Below are 19,566 nucleotides of genomic sequence, written 5' to 3' on the forward strand. Positions count from 1 at the left end.
CTGGTGCGCCTGGCATTGATGCCAAGTTAAGTACTCCCTCCGTTCACTTTTGTAAGTCATTTCAGACAACTCAAAATGGGATGTTTTGTACATTGTCTGAAATGTCTTCAAGGTCTTATAAAAGTGAACAGAGGAAGTAGTTGATTTGCTGACTGCTGAGGGCTTCTATACCTTGAGCTCTCAAAAAGGTGTTTAACTTCCATAAATCATACTCCTATTTTTATTGACTTTGCATATTAACTTTGTTTTGGGTCAAACTATGACCAAGTTTATACATAAAAAATTAACAATCACAATATCAAATTAATACCATTAGAATCATATTTTAATATATTTTCAGACCATATATATATCTTTATTGTGAAACTTCAGATTGTTTTAGATAAACATTGTCAAGCTTTATAAAGTTTGACTTGGTTCAAAGCTAATATGTGGAGTAAATAAAATGCAGGGAGTACCTTCCCATAAATATCCATGAAAGCAAATCACGCCATCTAGTTGGTACTACCTCCGTCCTAGTGTATTGGTCCTCATTGTATTTGTGTCAAATTTTGACCATAGATCTAGCTAATAAAATGTTCATGCTTGTCATAAAAAATTATATAATTGGAAACTATGTTCAAATATGAATTCAATGATATAATTTTTGTTGACATGCATTGACATTTTATTAGTTAAATCATTGGTCAAAATTTGGCACAAATTACAATGTGGACTAATAAACCGAGATGGAGGTAGTACCTTTTTGTTGTAAGATCAACATGATAGACTTTTGCCCCCATGATGATGCAGGAGAGAGCCATTCAACATTGTTCACAAATTAATCTGGTTGGGAGAAGAGAGGAGAGGGGAGTCATGCATGTGAAGAGAGAAGGACTACGTGGAGGCTTTGAGATAGTCTAAGTGTATGTTTTTCACAAATTAATCTGGTTGGGAGAAGTGAGGAGAGGGGAATCATGCATGTGAAGAGAGATGGACTACGCGGAGGCTTTGAGATGGTCTAAGTGTATGTTTTCTATCGCAAAGCCCCTCGTGTTTGTTATTAGGATATTAGAATATGAATGTGTGGATTGCTAAGCGGACATATAAGGGTCCTCGTTGGATTCCAGGAGTAGTCTAGACATATAGTGGAGGTTTAAGGGTTCACATTGAAGATGCCCTTAGTCCAATATATGATGAGCACGTTCATGGATGTTGGATCCAGCCCTTCACATCTGCACACCTTATCTCTCTCGCACGCCTTTCTTATGGTGCTGCGCTTCGGTGCCTTAAGGCACCTGCTTTTGTGTGCATGACATGTGGGTCCAACAGGCGGGCGCCGGTCAATCAGATGCAGCGTACCTACGCTAGTCTATGAGGGTGACTGGACGGGCGACCGTGCGCCCGACCGCGACGGCGCAGTCCGCAGCCGGAGATCGCCGACGCGTCGGAGGGCGGTTCTGGGCTCTCGCTGAGTCCGACGAGGAAGATGCGGACGACGATGGGGATGCATCCGCGGCAGGGTCGCCGTCCTCACCGACACCTTCGGATCTCATTTGCGATCTATTCCATGCAGGCTATAGCGAAGATGAAGTGGCCATGACGATCGATCAGGACCTGCCACCGGACGATCCGGCGCGTATCGGTCTTCACGCGGGCGAGAAACATGAGATGATCCGACGCGTTGTTCATCGGAAGACGGCGGCGTTGGCGCTCAAACCTTGGAAGGGTCCCCTGCCTAAGGTGAGTCTTCCGAACCTTACGTTATTCGATATGATCAGGCCGGAGTCATGGATTACTGTGAAGAAGAAGAAGAATGCGAGACGGCTCGCCGTTCGACAGGCACCGGCGGCGCTCGTGATGGCCGCGTCGGCGACAGAGATCTCGAACGCGAGATTGCTGATGAGTTGTGATGGGCCGGTTCGGACTGAATCGGGTCCGCACGGAGTTGGGCCAGAGTCAGATGGGTATGAGGCCCATGCTGGACCGGGCCATACTCCTGTCCACATCGTTATCCCATGCACGTACGAGGGTGATCGTGGTTCTATCTCTCGTGCGCCGTCGCTGCCTGGTTCTAGGGTTCGCAAGCACGGGACGAGAGGTTTCCCGGTCTGTGGAGCTCGTCGGGCAAGGAGGATCCGGCCACTCTTGGATATGGCCGGGCGCGGGGCTGCGCCGCCGCCAGCCAAGTCATTTGGTCCAGCGGGACGGGGGCGGGCGGTTCCGTCGCCGGCGGCGGGTGCTGGGCGTGGATCCCTGGCGCCGCCTGGCCAGAGGCCGCCGGCAGGCGGGGGTGTGGTGCAGGGTAACCCGGGCCGTGGCTTTGGCCACTCGGGCGTTCAGCCACCGGGGCAGGTGCCCTTAGCTGCAGGACGGGGCGGGCTGAGGCCACCGGCGCCAGCTGCGGCGCCCGTCACTTCGCAGGCCGCGGGTCGTGGTGGACCTCGGTCTCTAGCGCCGGGCGTGACTGGTGTGGCTCCTGCTGGCCGCGATGGTACTGCCCTTGGGGTTGGGCCGACGCCTTCGGGCGGGCAGCCGCGTGCCGCTCCTCCGCCCCACTACGTTGCGAGGCCGGCTCAGAACCGGACGGGTCCGGCACAGACGAGGCTGATTTCTAGCAATAGAGAGCCCAATGATCCGCCCCGAGACCAGTGGGGGGATGATGGGTTTGATGCGTATGGTGATGGACAGCATCGTGGTTCCTCTTCCACGGGAGGAGGTCGTGGCTATGCCTGGCAGAGTGATGGGTCTGCTGAGAGACCGTTTCTCGGCCCTCCAGGCGGATTTGTCGAGGGAGCATCAGGCCCGGACCACCGCCAGAGAGGAGGCTATCGTGGCCGTCGTGGTGGGGGCCGTGGGAGGTTTCGCCGACCGCCTTCGCCTCCGGCAGTTGTTGACCATGCCGCGTCAGCAGTGGAGACCGACCACACCTCCACGGATCTTCCTACCCAGGCGATGGAGGTGGTGACAGCCTTGGCCAGTGTTGAGGTTCCTGAGACTGGAACTGTGGCCGACAGGTCTGATGCAGAGCGGGCATCCAAGTATGCGTGTAAGAAGGAAAAGATGCTTTGTTACCGTTGTGGTGAGAAGGGCCACTTCATTGCTGAGTGCGTGGCTGAGTTATGTGAGTCGTGTGGCAAGCCAGCACATGCCTCGGGGGAGTGCCCGTTATTGCGTGACCAGGCTCTGTTGCTAACTATGTATGGAGTCTGTTGTGTTGAGCTTATGTTCTTTGAGTCACCAGCTGCGAGAGAGATTCCGGAGGAGACCCTGAGCTTAACCACCGGGATTGTGAAAGCTACCCAGGGCGAGGTGACTGAGGCTCAGATTGTGCGCAGGCTTCAGGAGCTGGTTCCGGGGGACTTTCGTTGGGAGCTGGTTCTTCTCGAGAACAATGTTTTTAAGGTTGATTTCCCCACGGTGGATGATTTGCAGAGATTGCTGAGCTTTGGCTTGTGTAGAGTTCCTGGCACGAAGTGCATTCTAGAGTTTCATGAGTGGAAGAAGGTGGAGCCTAAGGGAAAGCCGCTTACGCAGGTCTGGTTGCGGTTTTCAGGGGCTCCATCTAAGCCTTTGCAGGATGCTCGAGTTGTGGCCAGTATGGGTATTATGGTTGGGTAGACGGAGAGAGTGGACATGGCTTTTACGCGTGCTCATGGGGTGGCCTGGATTTTAGTGAGTGTCCTGGATATTGAGTTCGTGCCTGATGTGGTCAACTGGACTTATAGGGGAGAGGTGTTCCCGCTAGAGATCGAGTTTGAGGACATTGAACTGCTTGCTGATGTGGTTAATGGGAATGATGTCGAGGGTGACGGCAGTGCGGGACCCAATGGGGCACCGACTGATGAGTCGACACGTGAGGGGTCTTTCGGATCTCGCCCAGATGCTCAGTTGCCCGGGGATGGGACCGGGGTTGAGTCGGCAGCATCGCCATCGATGCCTATGACTTCGTTGCGGTTTGGGTCCTTTCAGCCAGCATCAGCGCCTCCCAGACTCTGGAGTGACCGGGTAGACTCTGATGATATGTTTGAGCGCACGCTTCCTTTGTTGGAGTTTGAGGGGGCTGGCGGATCTGTGCCTGGACGCTTGGTGGGGGCCTCATCGGTGAGGACTATGGATGGAGTTGGGGCGGGGGAGCCGGAGATTGCTTCTCTTTCCCTTGCTCCTACTGTGGTCGAGACTCCGGCGCAGATGGCTGCGTGTGAGTTGGTGCTGGGGGGAGGGGGTTCGGGACAGGAGGCCTTGACTTCTCTCCATATCCCGACGTCGGTGACGTCGGTCACGCTGGGGTCAGTCACCGCTGGGGGAGGGAGCCCGAGGCAGGCGGCCTCGGCTCCTGCTACTCCGGTTGTGGCGGCGATACCCGCGCCAGCAGCAGCGCTAGGGGGGGGGGCTGGGGCAGGTGGCCCTGGCTCCTCCTTCATCTTCGGCGGTCAGGAGGACCGCGTCTCCGACGCCGACGACGCTCCACTCTGCGCCGGCAGGTGGGGCGGGAGGAGGGAGCGGGCAGGCGGCCCCCGCCATCCCCTCTCCTGTCGTACCCGTGGATGTGGACCTCGGCGTGGGGCATTTGTCTGAGGGGCTTGGGAGCCCACAGCCGCCTCCTTCGGTAACCTCGGTTGACCCTTTGAGGGACTTAGCGCGAGGCTTTACTAGGGAGGGGGTCGTTGCTTTTGGCGGGATCCCGGACCCCGTCTCGACGGGGATACGGGTGAGTGCTCGTATCCACGAGCTCCCGGAGGTTGATGATATGCAGCAGCGGTGCGCTATGAGGGCGGCCAAGCTTCAGGAGGCTGCGATCTCTTCTGGTATGTCCGTCAACATATCTAATTCTTTATTGCATTTTTCTAATGAGGAGATTATAAATAATGCAAACCAATTAGGAGTTTCACTAGGTGCTACTGATAGTGAGATTTCCAATTCGGTGAATGATCTGTTAGATTTGGAGGCAGAGCGTGCCTTACAGACTATTCGTAATCTTGCAGCGGTTAAACCGATGAATGATGATGATATTGATGCGTTAGGGGTTAGAGTGCTTGATACTCTGTGTGCGGATCTAGCACCCCCCAATCATGAGTCTGAGGACGATGATATGCCCCTAGAGAATGCCGATGGCAGTATCGTTCAACCCGGTTATGAGGATCGGGCGTCAAAGCCTAGTAAACCAAAGCGCAAGTGGAAACGGAAGATCTATCCCGATTCTGCAGTTCGTAGGAGTGCTAGGATTCGGACTACTAAAAAATTCCATGACGAAATATGAAAGGAATCTTTTGGAATAGCAGAGGTCTAAAGGACTTGGCTAAAAGAAGGTTTCTTGCTGAGGCATCTTTAGAGCAGCGTTTAGATTTCATTGCTCTATCGGAGACTGGTAGAGAAAACTTTGCGCCCCAGTTTCTGTCCTCTCTTGCGGGTGGTATTGATTTCGATTGGCATTGCCTCCCTCCGCGAGGAAGATCGGGTGGTATCTTGCTAGGTGTGAGATGCGATTCGCTTGAAGTCCGAAGTGTAGTGATGGGCGACTTCACGGTTAAGTTTCGAGTCAGGTCTAAAGTAGATGGTTTCAACTGGGCTTTGGTGGCGGTTTATGGTGCCGCACAGCCCGAGCTTAAACCGGAGTTTCTGGCGGACCTTGTTCAAATCTGTGGGTCAGAACAGCTCCCAATTTTAGTTGGGGGTGATTTCAATATCATTAGGAGGAGAGAGGAGAAGAATAATGATAACTTTGACGATAGGTGGTCGTTTATGTTCAATACCATTATTGAAAGCTTGGATCTGAGGGAGATAGAGCTTTCTGATAGAAAGTTTACCTGGGCTAATGCTCTGCCAAACCCAACCTACGAAAAACTTGATCGAGTTCTCGCGAGCGTGGAGTGGGAACAAAAGTTCCCTCTGGTTACGGTGCAAACTCTCTCGCGAGGAATATCCGATCACACACCCTTGTTCCTGGACTCAGGGGAGCCGAACCACGTGGGTAACAAGAACACCTTCTCTTTCGAGATGTCATGGTTCGAACACGAGGGGTTCTTGGACCTGATTGCCAGGGAATGGGCTAGGGGTGCAGGAGGTACGACTGCGGTCGAGCGTTGGCAGAATAAGATTAGGCATTTGAGAAGTTTCTTATGGGGTTGGGCTAAACACCTCAGTGGTGTGTATAAGATTGAAAAGGATAGACTCCTTTCTCTTATACAGGCCCTAGACATAAAGGCCGAATCCACGATTTTGCTACCAGCTAAGCTCCAGGTTAAAACTGAGGCGGAGAAGAGGTTGAAAGAACTGCTCAGCGAAGAAGAATTGAAGTGGGATTTGCGAGCTAAAGTCCGCAAAGTGGTCCAAGGGGACACTAATACTCAATTCTTTCATTTGATTGCTAATGGTAAGCACAGAAAGAAGCGAATATTCCAACTTGAACAAGATGAGGGCACTATTTTAGGACAGGATAACCTAAAACATATATTACCGAGTATTATAGGCAGTTATTTGGACCTCCGGAGGATAATTGTGTGTCCCTCGATGGGTCCAGGACTGAGGATGTGCCTCAACTATCGGCTGCCGACAATGATATTCTGGTTGCCCCGTTCTCAGACAAGGAGGTGTTTGATGCTATTGCACAGATGAAAAACAATAAGGTGCCCGGACCGGATGGATTCCCGGTCGAGTTCTATAAAAAGTGCTGGCACATTATTAAGGGGGATTTACTACCTATGTTCCACGATCTGTTCTTTGGACAGCTTCACTTATTTCACTTGAATTTTGGAACTATCACATTGCTTCCTAAGAAAACGGATGCTATGAGAATTGAGCAGTTCAGGCCGATCTGCCTCCTCAATGTTAGTTTCAAAATCTTCACCAAGGTCGGGACTAATAGGCTCACACAGATTGCGCATTCTGTGGTGCAACAGTCCCAAACTGCTTTCATGCCGGACAGAAATATCCTTGAAGGGGTGGTCGTCCTGCATGAAACGCTCCATGAAATCCATTCCAAAAAATTAGTTGGAGTAATTTTTAAGGTGGATTTCGAGAAAGCGTATGATAAGGTCAAATGGCCATTCCTCCAACAGTCATTGCGTATGAAAGGTTTTGATGAAGCCTGGCGCCGATAGGTTGAATCATTTACGCAAAAAGGTAGTGTGGGAATTAAAGTAAATGATGATATAGGTCATTACTTCCAGACACATAAAGGCCTAAGACAAGGAGATCCGATGTCCCCTATCCTGTTTAACATTGTGGTGGATATGTTAGCAATTTTGATAGGAAGGGCTAAGGAAAATGGTCAAGTAGGTGGATTGGTACCTCATCTTGTTGATGGAGGTGTATCCATCCTTCAGTACGCCGATAATACAATTATCTTTATGGAGCATGACTTAGCCAAGGCGAGAAATATGAAGCTTGTGTTATGCCTATTTGAACAATTGACCGGGTTAAAGACTAACTTTCATAAGAGCGAGTTGTTCTGTTTTGGTAGAGCCAAAGAAGAACAGGAGGCTTATAGGCAATTGTTTGGTGCGAGTTAGAAGAGTTACCCTTCTCTTACCTAGGTATTCCAATACACCATCGTAGGCTGACAAACAGATAATGGAAGTGCATCGAGGACCGATTTGAGAAGAAACTGAGTTGCTGGAAGGGTAAGCTCATGTCATACGGAGGCCGATTAATCTTGATAAATTCGGTGCTCACGAGTATGCCTATGTTTCTCCTATCGTTCTTTGAGGTCCCAGTTGGTGTTAGGAAAAGACTGGACTATTATCGATCGCGTTTCTTTTGGCAGGGTGATGAGCTTAAAAGAAAATATCGGCTTGCTAAATGGGATATCATCTGTAGACCGAAAGACCAAAGGGGTCTTGGTATTGAGAATCTAGAAGTTAAGAACAGATGCCTTCTTAGCAAGTGGCTGTGGAAGCTCTCATCGGAGAATGATGCTATGTGGGCTCAAATCCTTCACAGCAAGTACCTCCAGACAAAAACTTTGTCCCAGGTCACAGTCAGGCCGACTGATTCACCTTTCTAGAAAGGACTGATGAAAGTCAAACAATCTTTGTTTAATAGGATGAACTTTGTTATTGGAAACGGCGCTAGTACACGTTTCTGGGAGGATACTTGGCTCGTCGATACACCCTTGGCCATTCAATATCCGTCTTTGTACCGTATTGTCCGACGACGTGAGGTGTTCGTCGCATCGGTATTTCAATCTATCCCCTTTAATATTCAGTTTCGACAGTCGCTAGCGGGCAATCGTTGGGAAGAATGGCTCCGTCTAGTTAGGAGACTGATGGAGGTTCAGCTTTCTCAACAACCTGCTGAATTACGCTGGAAACTGACTATGTCTGGAGTATTCACAGTTAAATCAATGTATATTGATGTTATTAATTCGAACTCCATTCCTACCTCCAAGCATGTTTGGGCTGTCAAAGTTCCTTTGAAAATAAAAGTGTTTATGTGGTTTGTTCATAAACAAGTTATTTTAACCAAGGACAACTTGATAAAGCGTAATTGGACAGGACCTACTAGGTGTAGTTTCTGTGATCGGGATGAGACAATCAGACACCTCTTTTTTGATTGCCCGCTGGCCAAAGTCCTTTGGCGGACGGTCCACATTGCTTTTAATATCAATCCACCGAATTTTGTCAACGCATTATTTGGGACATGGCTTAATGGGATTGAGCCTGACTTAGCGAGACACATTCGGGTTGGAGTTTGCGCTTTGCTGTGGACTATCTGGACTTGCAGAAATGATTTGGTTTTTAACAGACTATCACGTATCCATTTTTTGCAGGTTATATTTCGAATCACGGCACTGATCCGTTCGTGGTCGCTATTCACTCCGATGGAGGCCACGGAGCATTTGGTTACTGGATCTTTCCGCTGGGAGATGGTAACTCGGGATATCTTCAACCGGTTTGGATGGCGGTCATGTAATAGGATAGGCAATTAGTTTACCTATTTATTTTTAGCCACCCGGTTGTGGCGTCTTTTCGTGACTAGTTGATGTTTCTAGCCTTGCTTGGCTCTGTGTGAGCCTTCTCTGTTTTTTATTACTTTTGGAAACCTTGGAACCATGTTGGCACTGCTTTATTTGGTTAATAAAAAGGCCGGATGCATCACTCTGATGCAGAGGCCGGGGAGCCCTCCTTTTCAAAAAAAATGTCACAGACCCAAAAGCAGGTGCCTTTACGGCATCGAGTCATGCCTCCCTTGCGATAGGGTTGCCAATTCACAGCCCCACCTGCTCGTAGTAGTCCATGTCTCGTGCGGCAATGGCCATTGTTATTCCTATTGGCGACTGGCATTGCCTTCGATGGTAGCCTTGCAGCTCGTGTAGAAGACGCATCTACGACCTTGCAGGACCTGATCGTCGCTCCTCCTCCTTTGTGCATGTCCACCGATGTTTGTAGCATGGTCGTATCAGGGTTGTAGCTTATATACCAATTGTTATAGCTTTGTCAACGGGGCGCGGGCTAGAAAAACATGCGGTGTATATGACGTGTGAACCTAGGATCTTGCTTCCATTAGACAGTGCACATCAGTCGCTGAATCGGCAGCCTTTCACCGATGGAAAAAACTCTCTGGCTATTGCAACCCTATCCCTGGCCCTGTAACAACGTCATCCCTCAGTGTGGGTCAACAATTTCCCATCCCTATACTAGAAAGTTGCTCGGGATTTGGGTGTTTCTCGGGCATGGCTGCATGTAGAAGAAGTTTGGGAACGACTTATTGGAGGGTACCCTTCGTGGGGTGCAGTTTTACTGCGGAGGAGCGCCATAGCACGCCATGTGCCGTGTCTCAGCGTAGCCATCCTCCCCGACTCGTCGGTTAGGAGAGTAGCGACCATATGTGTCGCGTTGGACGCTTTCTATCGGTACATTTTTTATTTTCCTGGCTTTCATTTATTGGGAGAGGGGGGGGGGAGGGGGGATTTTGGTTCTTTATTTTCCAGTTGTTTTGGTTTTTCATATATATATATATATATAGGGTCACGCTATTCGTCATCCTGTGTGAGGAAGAGTTATTCTTCACCCCCCTCTATTTTACCATCAATGTCCCGTATTTTTACGTTTCGTAAGTTTTATCTTATTTCCGATGTAAAAAGAGACCGTAAGAAAATATATAATCGTTGTAAAAAATATTTTATGTTATGTAAAATTACAAACGTAAAAACATAGTGTAAAATACACATAAAGTGCAAATTTTCTTGTCTTATGACCTATATTTTTATTTTCTTACGCTAAATTTTACATAATGAATCTATAGGGATGTAACTATTTAAATTGCAAACGTAATTTAATTACGAAATAATCGTAAGATTACCTCGGGTGAAGAATAACTTATTCTGCATCCTGGGTGATGAATAGTAACACTATATATATATATATATATATATATATTGCCTGTGATGACAAAAGCACAATTGTGCTTCCTCGAGTTGTGCTTCTAACGTGAAAGAACAACCGTGTTTCCCCAAAAATAAAGTACAATTGTGCTTTTCACGCAAGAAGCCTAGTTGTGCTTCCGTGGGAAGCACGTTTGTATGTGCTTCCCACATGAAAAGAACAACTGTGTTTCTCCCAAAGTGAAGCATGGTTGTGCTTCTCCAAAAGTGAAGCATAAATAATATAGTTTTGAACTGTAGGTTAGTACACTTTTCAAGCACATGCCAGTGCAATTTTGGAGCATATATTTTTATCTATTTTTTTATCAAAATCTATCATCACTGGATCTAGTTTTGAAGATCTCAGCGCGCGGAACGCAACGATAAAAACGGTTCGTGATTTGAACGCATGGTTGGAACGATGATTTGTTTTAAAAAATTGAAACCTTGAAAGAAAAAAAACAGAAATAAACCCGACCATCTCGGGTTAAAATCCCACCAAACCTCTATCATTATGACAAGTGGCGCACATGTGGTTTAGTAAACCACCAGGGAGATGGGAGTGACCTTTGCAAGGGGTACCCCTTAAGTAATGATAGCAGAGAAGTTTAGTTAGACGGGTGGGAGAACCACTTTCCTCGTAAGAATACGACCCAATCCTTCATGAAGAAACGATTTCAACCCAGGGTTTATCGACCATTCGACCTTATTAAAAAGGTGGGAAATCCGCTTCAAAAGTAAAGCCTCATTTTGGAGCTACAAATCAATTATGCCAAGACCACCCCTAGCTTTAGGATGGAAAACCATATACCATGCTACAATCGAGTTCGGGTGCCGCTTCAAACAATCTTTTCTTCACAGACATAGCCTCCAAATTTTATCCAGACGAATGATCAAGGTCTTCTGCAACTTAAACATGCACACAAAAATTGTTGGGAGAGCAAACAAAAGGAAATGGATGTAGGTTAAGTGACCTACATATGTCAAGAATCCGAGTAAATAGCATATAACTACCATAATTCGGCTTAGGGTTCCCCCCAAACAACCTTTTTTTTGTGAACGTGACCACCCTGAAGGTAATACATTCCAAGCTACTATTTATGCTAGTGAGCGGTTTGGCCAATTTAACATTGATTATGATAGGACTGGCCCACCAGCTAGGTCCACATGTGCTCCGTGGGAGATGGCGACACGATGACGAACCTTAGAGCACTTGATTGGTCCTACCCTGGTCAAAACCTGAAGGAAATATGCCCTAGAGGCAATAATAAAGTTATTATTTATTTCCTTATTTCATGATAAATGTTTATTATTCATGCTAGAATTGTATTAACCAGAAACATAATACATGTGTGAATACATAGACAAACATAGTGTCACTAGTATGCCTCTACTTGACTAGCTCGTTGAATCAATGATGGTTATGTTTCCTAACCATAGACACGAGTTGTCATTTGATTAACGGGATCACATCATTAGAGAATGATGTGATTGACTTGACCCATCCATTAGCTTAGCACGATGATCGTTTAGTTTGTTGCTATTGCTTTCTTCATGACTTATACATGTTCCTATGACTATGAGATTATGCAACTCCCATTTACCAGAGGAACACTTTGTGTGCTACCAAACGTCACAACGTAACTGGGTGATTATAAAGCTGCTCTACAGGTGTCTCCAAAGATACTTGTTGAGTTGGCGTATTTCGAGATTAGGATTTGTCACTCCGATTGTCAAAGAGGTATCTCTGGGCCCACTCGGTAATGCACATCACTATAAGCCTTGCAAGCATTGTAACTAATGAGTTAGTTGCGGGATGATGTATTATGGAACGAGTAAAGAGACTTGCCAATAACGAGATTGAACTAGGTATTGAGATACCAACAATCGAATCTCCGACAAGTAACATACCAATGACAAAGGGAACAATGTATGTTGTTATGCGGTTTGACCGATAAAGATCTTCGTAGAATATGTGGGAGCCAATATGAGCATCCAGGTTCCGCTATTGGTTATTGACCAGAGACGTGTCTCGGTCATGTCTACATAGTTCTCGAACCCGTAGGGTCCGCACGCTTAAAGTTCGATGACAGTTATATTATGAGTTTATGTGTTTTGATGTACCGAAGGTAGTTCGGAGCCCCGGATGTGATCACGGACATGACGAGGAGTCTCTAAATGGTCGAGACATGAAGATTGATATATTGGACGACTATATTCGGACACCGGAATGGTTCCGGGGGTTATCGGATATATACCGGAGTACCGGGGGGTTACCGGAACCCCTCGGAGGTTAATGGGCCTCATGGGCCCAATTGGTGGAAAAGGAGAGGCGGCCAAGGGGCAGCCGTGTGCCCCTCCCCTCCCAAGTCCGAATTGGACTAGGAAGGGGGGCGGCGCCCCCCCTTTCCTTTCTCCCTCTTTCTCCTTCCCTCTCCTCTCCTACTCCAACATGGAAAGGGGGGAGTCCTACTCCCGATGGGAGTAGGACTCCTCATGGGGCGCGCCAAGGGTGGCCGGCGCCCTCCCCTCCTCTACTCCTTTATATACGGGGAGGGAGGCACCCCCTAGACACAACAATTGATCTCTTGGATCTCTTATCCGTGTGCGGTGCCCCCTCCACCATAGTCCACCTCGATAATATCATAGCGGTGCTTAGGCGAAGCCCTACGTCGGTAGAACATCATCATCTTCACCACGCCGTCGTGCTGACGGAACTCTCCCTCAAAGCTCGGCTGAATCGAAGTTTGAGGGACGTCATCGAGCTGAACGTGTGCTGAACTCGAAGGTGTCGTAAGTTCCGTACTTGATCGGTCGGATCATGAAGACGTACGACTACATCACTCATGTTGTGCAAACGCTTCCGCTTTCGGTCTACGAGGGTGCGTGGACAACACTCTCCCCTCTCGTTGCTATGCATCACCATGATCCTGCGTGTGCGTAGGAACATTTTTGAAATTACTACGTTCCCCAACAGTGGTATCAGAGCCATGTTTTATGCGTAGATGTTATATGTGAAAGTGCGTTATATCGACTAGAGGGGGGGGGGTGAATAGGCGATTTTTATGAAGGTCTTTAAAACGTGGAAGTTTCGAAGACAAACGATAGAAATAAACCTATTACCATACAACGGAAGGTAGACTACACTAGGCAAACCATAGTCAAGTATTCAATGAAGTGAGAGCACAATGACTAATAGCAGCTAGGTAGTAAGGATCAGGTAGGAAGATATTATGAAGCCAATCAGAACAAGCAGTCACTCAGTGAAGACAGAAGATAGTGCAATCATACAATGACTTCACAAGGACCAACAGTAAGTAAAGGGAAGGGACGGATGAAACCAGTGACTTGTTGAAGACAATGATTTGTTGGACCAGTTCCAGTTGCTGTGACAACTGTACGTCTGGTTAGGGCGGCTAGGTATTTAAACCTGAGGACACACAGTCCCGGACACCCAATCCTGAACACGCAGCTTAGGACACCCAGTCCTCACCGTATTCCCCTTGAGCTAAGGTCACACAGACCTCGCCCAATCACTCTGGCAAGTCTTCAAGGTAGACTCCCAAACCTTCACAGACTTCGTTCACCGGCGATCCACAATGAATCTTGGATGCTCAGAACGCGACGCCTAACTGGCTGGAGGATTCACAGTCCTCAAGTGTAATAAGTCTTCAGATCACACAGACAAGAAGACTTAAGTGATGCCTAACACTCTTTGGCTGTGGGTGGTTAGGGCTTTATCCTCGCAAGGAATTCTCTCTCAAAGGCTTCGATGTGGGTTGCTCTCAAACGACAAAAGACGTACTCTAACTCTGAGCAGCCAACTGTTTATGGTTGTAGGGGGTGGGCTATTTATAGCCACTAGGCAACCCGACCTGATTTGTCCAAAATGACCCTGGGTCACTAAGGAACTGACACGTGTTCCAACGGTCAGATTTCAAACACACACGACAACTTTACTTGGGCTACAAGCAAAGCTGACTTGTCTGACTCTGGACAAGATTTGCTCTCATAGTCTTCACTCGAAGACATAGGTTTTGGTTAAGCATCACTTCAGTCATTCTGACTGGTTCTCTTGGACCCCACTTAACAGTACGGTGGTTCCTATGACTCAATAAAGAAGAAAAAGAACTACGAAAGATCTGAGTCTTCGAGCTCCATAGGCTTCATGCGATGTCTTCTCTTGTCATAGTCTTCAATGTGAATATCTTCACATACCACTTTTGACATCAATGTCTTCATACATTTTTAGGGGTCATCTCTGGTAGGAAAACCGAATCAATGAGGGACTTCTACCTGTGTTATCCTGCAATTCTCACAAACACATTAGTCCCTCAACTAGGTTTGTCGTCAATACTCCAAAACCAACTAGGGGTGGCACTAGATGCACTTACATTTACAACTCTCGTTTTTACAACTCAGATTCAGAGTACGGCTTTTGTCGTTTGAGAGCAACCCACCTCGAAGCCTTTGAGAGAGAATTCCTTGCGAGGATAAAGCCCTAACCACCCAGAGCGAAAGAGAATTAGGCATCACTTAAGTCTTCTTGTCTGTGTGATCTGAAGACTTATTACACTTGAGGACTGTGCATCCTCCAGCCGGTTAGGCGTCGCGTTCTGAGCATCCAAGAGACATTGTGGATTGCCGGTGAACGAAGTCTGTGAAGGTTCGGGAGTCTACCTTGAAGACTTACCAAAGTGATTGGGCGAGGTCCGTGTGACCTTAGCTCAAGGGGAATATGGTGAGGACTGGGTGTCCTGAGCTGCGTGTTCAGGACTGGGTGTCCGGGACTATGTGTTCTAAGGTTTAAATACCTAGCCGCCCTAACCAGACGTACAATTGTCACAGCAACTGGAACTGGTCCAACAAATCATTGTCTTCAACGAGTCACTGGTTTCATCTTCCCTTCCCTTTACTTACGGTTACTCCTTGTGAAGTCATTGTATGTTCGCACTATCTTTTGTCTTCACTGAGTGACTGCGTGTTCTGTGTGGCTTCATAATATCTTCCTACCTGATCCTTACTACATTGCTGCTATTAGTCATTGTGCTTTCTCTCTATTGAATACTTGACTATGGCTTTCCTAGTGTAGTCTACCTTCCGCTGTAGGGTAATAGGTTTATTTCTATCGTTTGTCTTCATAACTTCCACGTTTTGAAGACTTTCATAAAAATCGCCTATTCACCCCCCTCTAGTCGATATAACGCACTTTCAATTGGTATCAGAGCAAGGTGCTCCCTTGTTTTGTGTGATTCGGTTTAACCACCTGGAGTTTTAGCTATGTCGACTGCAGGGATAATTAAAGTCTCCGCTGCGTGCCCCGTCTTCGATGGAACTGAATATCCCTACTGGAAGAATAAGATGCGCATGCATCTTGAAGCCATTGACGTCGACCTATGGTATGTCGTCAAGAACGGCGTTCCCAAGGCTGGAGAAGGTGTCACTGCTGCTGATGTCAAGAAGTTCATTCAACTGGACTCTACTGCCAAGAATATCATCTGTGGTCATCTGACCAAAGGACAGTATGGCTGTGTGAGTGCTTTGGAAACATCTAAGCTGGTCTGGGACTGGCTCTCCAAGGTCAATGAAGGCGTCTCAACGCAGAGAGATCAGAGAATCAGTGTCCTTCACAACCTCTTCAACCGCTTCAAGCGAAATGACAATGAGAATGTCCAGCTCACATTTGACCGATTCACTGACATCACAAATGAGCTTCAAGCCCTCGGCGCTACTGAGATCACCAAACATGAAGTCGTCAAGACACTACTGAGATCACTTGATAGTTCGTTTGACACCCTAGCCCTGATGATTCAAGAACGTCCTGATTTCAAGACACTCGATCCGTCTGACATACTTGAGAGGCTCAACACACATGAGTTTCAGCTTTCTGAGAAAAGAGATATCTACGGTCCAAACTATGGGCGAACTCGTGCCTTGAAGGCAAAAGCTGTCTCCTCATCTGAAGAAGAATCTAACAGCAGTTCGGATGATCCTGAAGACATTGGAAGGGAACTTGCTATGCTTGTGAAGAAGTTCCAAAAATTCACCAAGAAGAAAGGTTTCAGAAAGTCTTCCCGATCAAGCTCAAGGAATGATGAAGCTTATGCTCACGACTACAAGAAAAAAACATGTCACAAGTGCAAGAAACCTGGCCACTTCATCTCTGAGTGTCCACAGTGGGACAATGAGAACAAAAAGAAGAAGAAGAGCAAGGAATATGACTCTGACGACAAGAAGAAGAAGAAATACTCAAAGTCTTCTTCCAAGTCTTCCTCAAAGTCTTCATCAGACAAGAAGAGCTCATCTGGCAAGGCACGTGCGTTTGTTGGCAAGGAAATGGATTCAGAGGAGGAGTCCGCTTCTGAGGAGGCGGAGGTGGAGTCTGAGGAGGAGTCCGATTCAGGCGTCGCAAGTCTGGCTACAGCTTACGTTGCCAAGTCCATCTTCAACACTGAAGACAATGGCTTCATCACCGACACCGATGCAAATGACAAGGACTACTCCACTTCTACCTACTGCTTCATGGCACGCGGTGCCAAGGTAAACACACGCACTACTCACTATCAAACATCTAGTGACGATGACTCTGATTGTGGCTCAAAACCTAGCTACAAAACACTTGCTAAAATTGCAACTGAACAACAGAAAGCTATGGAACATATTCAAAAACTGTTAGACAGAAGCGATGATCTGTTAGGTGCTGAAATGACTCGATCTGAATCCTTAATTGAAGATATAAAAAATCTTCACGTTAAATATGAGGAACTTGAAAGTCGTCATGAAACTCTCTCAACAACTCATGAAAAGCTTTCCTATGATTATCTTCAAAGGAAGCAAGATCTTGAGAAATTGAGAGCGGCTCATGAAGATCTTCAAAAGGAAAACGAGTCACTTCACGCCAAACAGATCAGTTCCGCTCAGGAAGTATTTGAACCACCATGTCTTAAATGCATTGAGCGTGATAATGCTACTTCTGTTGCTGAATGTTCTACTGCTACTACTGTTGCAATATCTTCAACTGTTGATGTGGTAACTAACCCCTCTGCTGAGGATACCACTGCTATTGCTGATGAGAATGCTAGGTTGAAGACATTGCTTGAAACAGGGATGTACAAAAGTCTTAAAGGGCATCAGACACTATGTGATGTCCTCAAAAAGCAGATTCTGAACCGAAACCCGAGGAAAGAGGGTGTTGGGTTCATAAGGAAAATGAATGCTGATGGCTCTTACTGGAAACCTGAGTAGTACCCCAAAACCACGTGGGTTGCTGCAAAGGAACCTTCAGCAGATCCATCCAATCTATCTGGCTTCACTTGTGCTAACCCCATTATCATTGATGAATCCCTTGATGCAAACTATAAACTGTTTAAGAATCAGAATGGTGAAGTGTTTGCCAGGTACATTGGTACTAACTGCAGGAATGGACCGCCTATGAAGAAGATCTGGGTTCCGAAAAGGTGTCTGGAGAATCTTCCTGTGAATGTCATCATGACACCCCACGTGAAGAAGATAAACCTCAGACCAAAGGCTTCATACGGTCCAAAGGCTTCATACAGACAGAGGACTCACCTGATTCGCACTAACGCAAATGTTTTGTAGGGAAACCATACTCAGGCATATGAATATGAGAGCGGTTCATCAAACCGCCATGTTCATAAGACCAAGAACTATTCTGCTTATTCTTATGAGTACTATTTTCCGCCTGCAAGACTGTTTTCTAGGGCTCCAAAGCCAAAGTTCTCAGATGCTACACTTAGACTTATTACTTCTAAGCCACCCTTGAAGATGTGGGTGGCTAAGAAAGCTTAACTCTCTTTTGCGGGGAAAGGTCTCCAGCAGAAAACCAAAATCGTCTGACGCTATTGCTGGGGACGTTAAACATCTTGTAGGGCGCAAGATCAAATGCCTGAATGGTCTTACTATGTACTTCGTTCCTGAATCGCTTGCTACTCTCCCTATTAGTCCTAATCTGGATCTAAGCTTTCATAACCCACTGGTTCGTCAAATGTTTTTGCTTCACAATGCTCTTCGTGAAGCCTATCCCCCTAACTGCACTGTAGGGTACGACACCAGCGTCTTCAGAATGGATTATTGATAGTGGGTGTACAAATCGCATGACTGGCAAAAGAAGCCTTCTTATGGACTCAACCTTACGTCCATCCGACAAGAGCCACATCACATTTGCTGACACTGATAAAAGTAAGGTATTGGGTCTAGGTAGAGTTGCAATCTCAAGGGATCAACACATGGATAAAGTCATGCTTGTTGAATCCCTTGGCTTCAACTTAATGTCTGTCTCGATGCTTTGCGATTTAAACATGATCGTAATATTTGGAAAATATCGTTGCCTTGTTCTAATGGAATCTGACAAGTCTCTAGTATTTGAAGGGTATCGAAAAGATGATTTGTACGTGGTAGATTTCTCAGCAGGACCACAGCTTGCCGTATGTCTTCTAGCAAAAGCTTCAGAATGCTGGCTCTGGCATCGGAGGCTTGGGCATGCTGGCATGAGGAACCTCCACACCCTGGCAAAGAAGAAGCATGTCATAGGCATCGAGGGCATCAAGTTCAAGAAAGATCACTTATGCGGTGCCTGTGAGGCAGGAAAGATGACGAGGGCCAAACATCCCTCGAAGACAATCATGACCACTACTCGACCCTTCGAACTGCTTCACATGGATCTTTTCGGTCCCACTCATTACTCAACTCTTACTACTACTGCTTGTCTCTATGGCTTTGTCATTGTTGATGATTATTCTAGATATACTTGGGTGCACATAATCCTTTACAAGACTGAAGTGCAGGATGTCTTCAGACGCTTCGCCAATCGAGCAATGAACAACTATGGCACCAAGATAAAGCATATCAGAAGTGACAATGGCACTGAATTCAAGAACACTTACCTTGATACATATCTTGATACCTTGGGCATCACACATGAATTCTCAGCCCCGTACACGCCACAGCAGAATGGGGTCGTCGAACGCAAGAACAGAACACTCATTGAGATGGCCAGAACGATGCTACATGAATACAAGACCCCAAGAAAATTCTGGCCTGAAGCCATTGATACTGCATGCCATACAATCAATCGTGTTTATCTTCACAAGCTTCTGAACAAGACATCTTATGAGCTCCTTACTGGCAAGAAGCCAAATGTCAGTTACTTCAGAGTATTTGGCGCCAGGTGCTGGATCAAGGACTCACATCACACCTCAAAGTTT

General features: G+C 46.9%; 2 protein-coding genes across 2 annotated transcripts; both read left to right on the forward strand.

The window, feature by feature from the left end:
• The first annotated feature begins 50 nt into the window (after positions 1–50).
• Positions 51–4,070, forward strand: LOC125507016 (uncharacterized). The gene is made up of 2 exons (XM_048671717.2): positions 51–188; positions 793–4,070. Exon 2 carries the CDS (start codon positions 1,354–1,356, stop codon positions 3,598–3,600), a length of 2,247 nt encoding a protein of 748 aa, XP_048527674.2. The 5' UTR covers positions 51–188; positions 793–1,353; the 3' UTR covers positions 3,601–4,070.
• LOC147971333 (uncharacterized) lies at positions 3,616–9,089 on the forward strand. Its single transcript, XM_087523920.1, has 3 exons — positions 3,616–3,765; positions 4,364–4,787; positions 8,750–9,089. Exons 1-3 carry the CDS (start codon positions 3,616–3,618, stop codon positions 8,890–8,892), a joined length of 717 nt encoding a protein of 238 aa, XP_087380046.1. The 3' UTR covers positions 8,893–9,089.
• Positions 9,090–19,566: the final 10,477 nt, after the last annotated feature.

Source organism: Triticum urartu, chromosome 5A (assembly GCF_056163025.1).
Source record: "Triticum urartu cultivar PI428250 chromosome 5A, HENAU_Tu73, whole genome shotgun sequence".
Classification (NCBI taxonomy): Eukaryota; Viridiplantae; Streptophyta; class Magnoliopsida; order Poales; family Poaceae; genus Triticum; species Triticum urartu.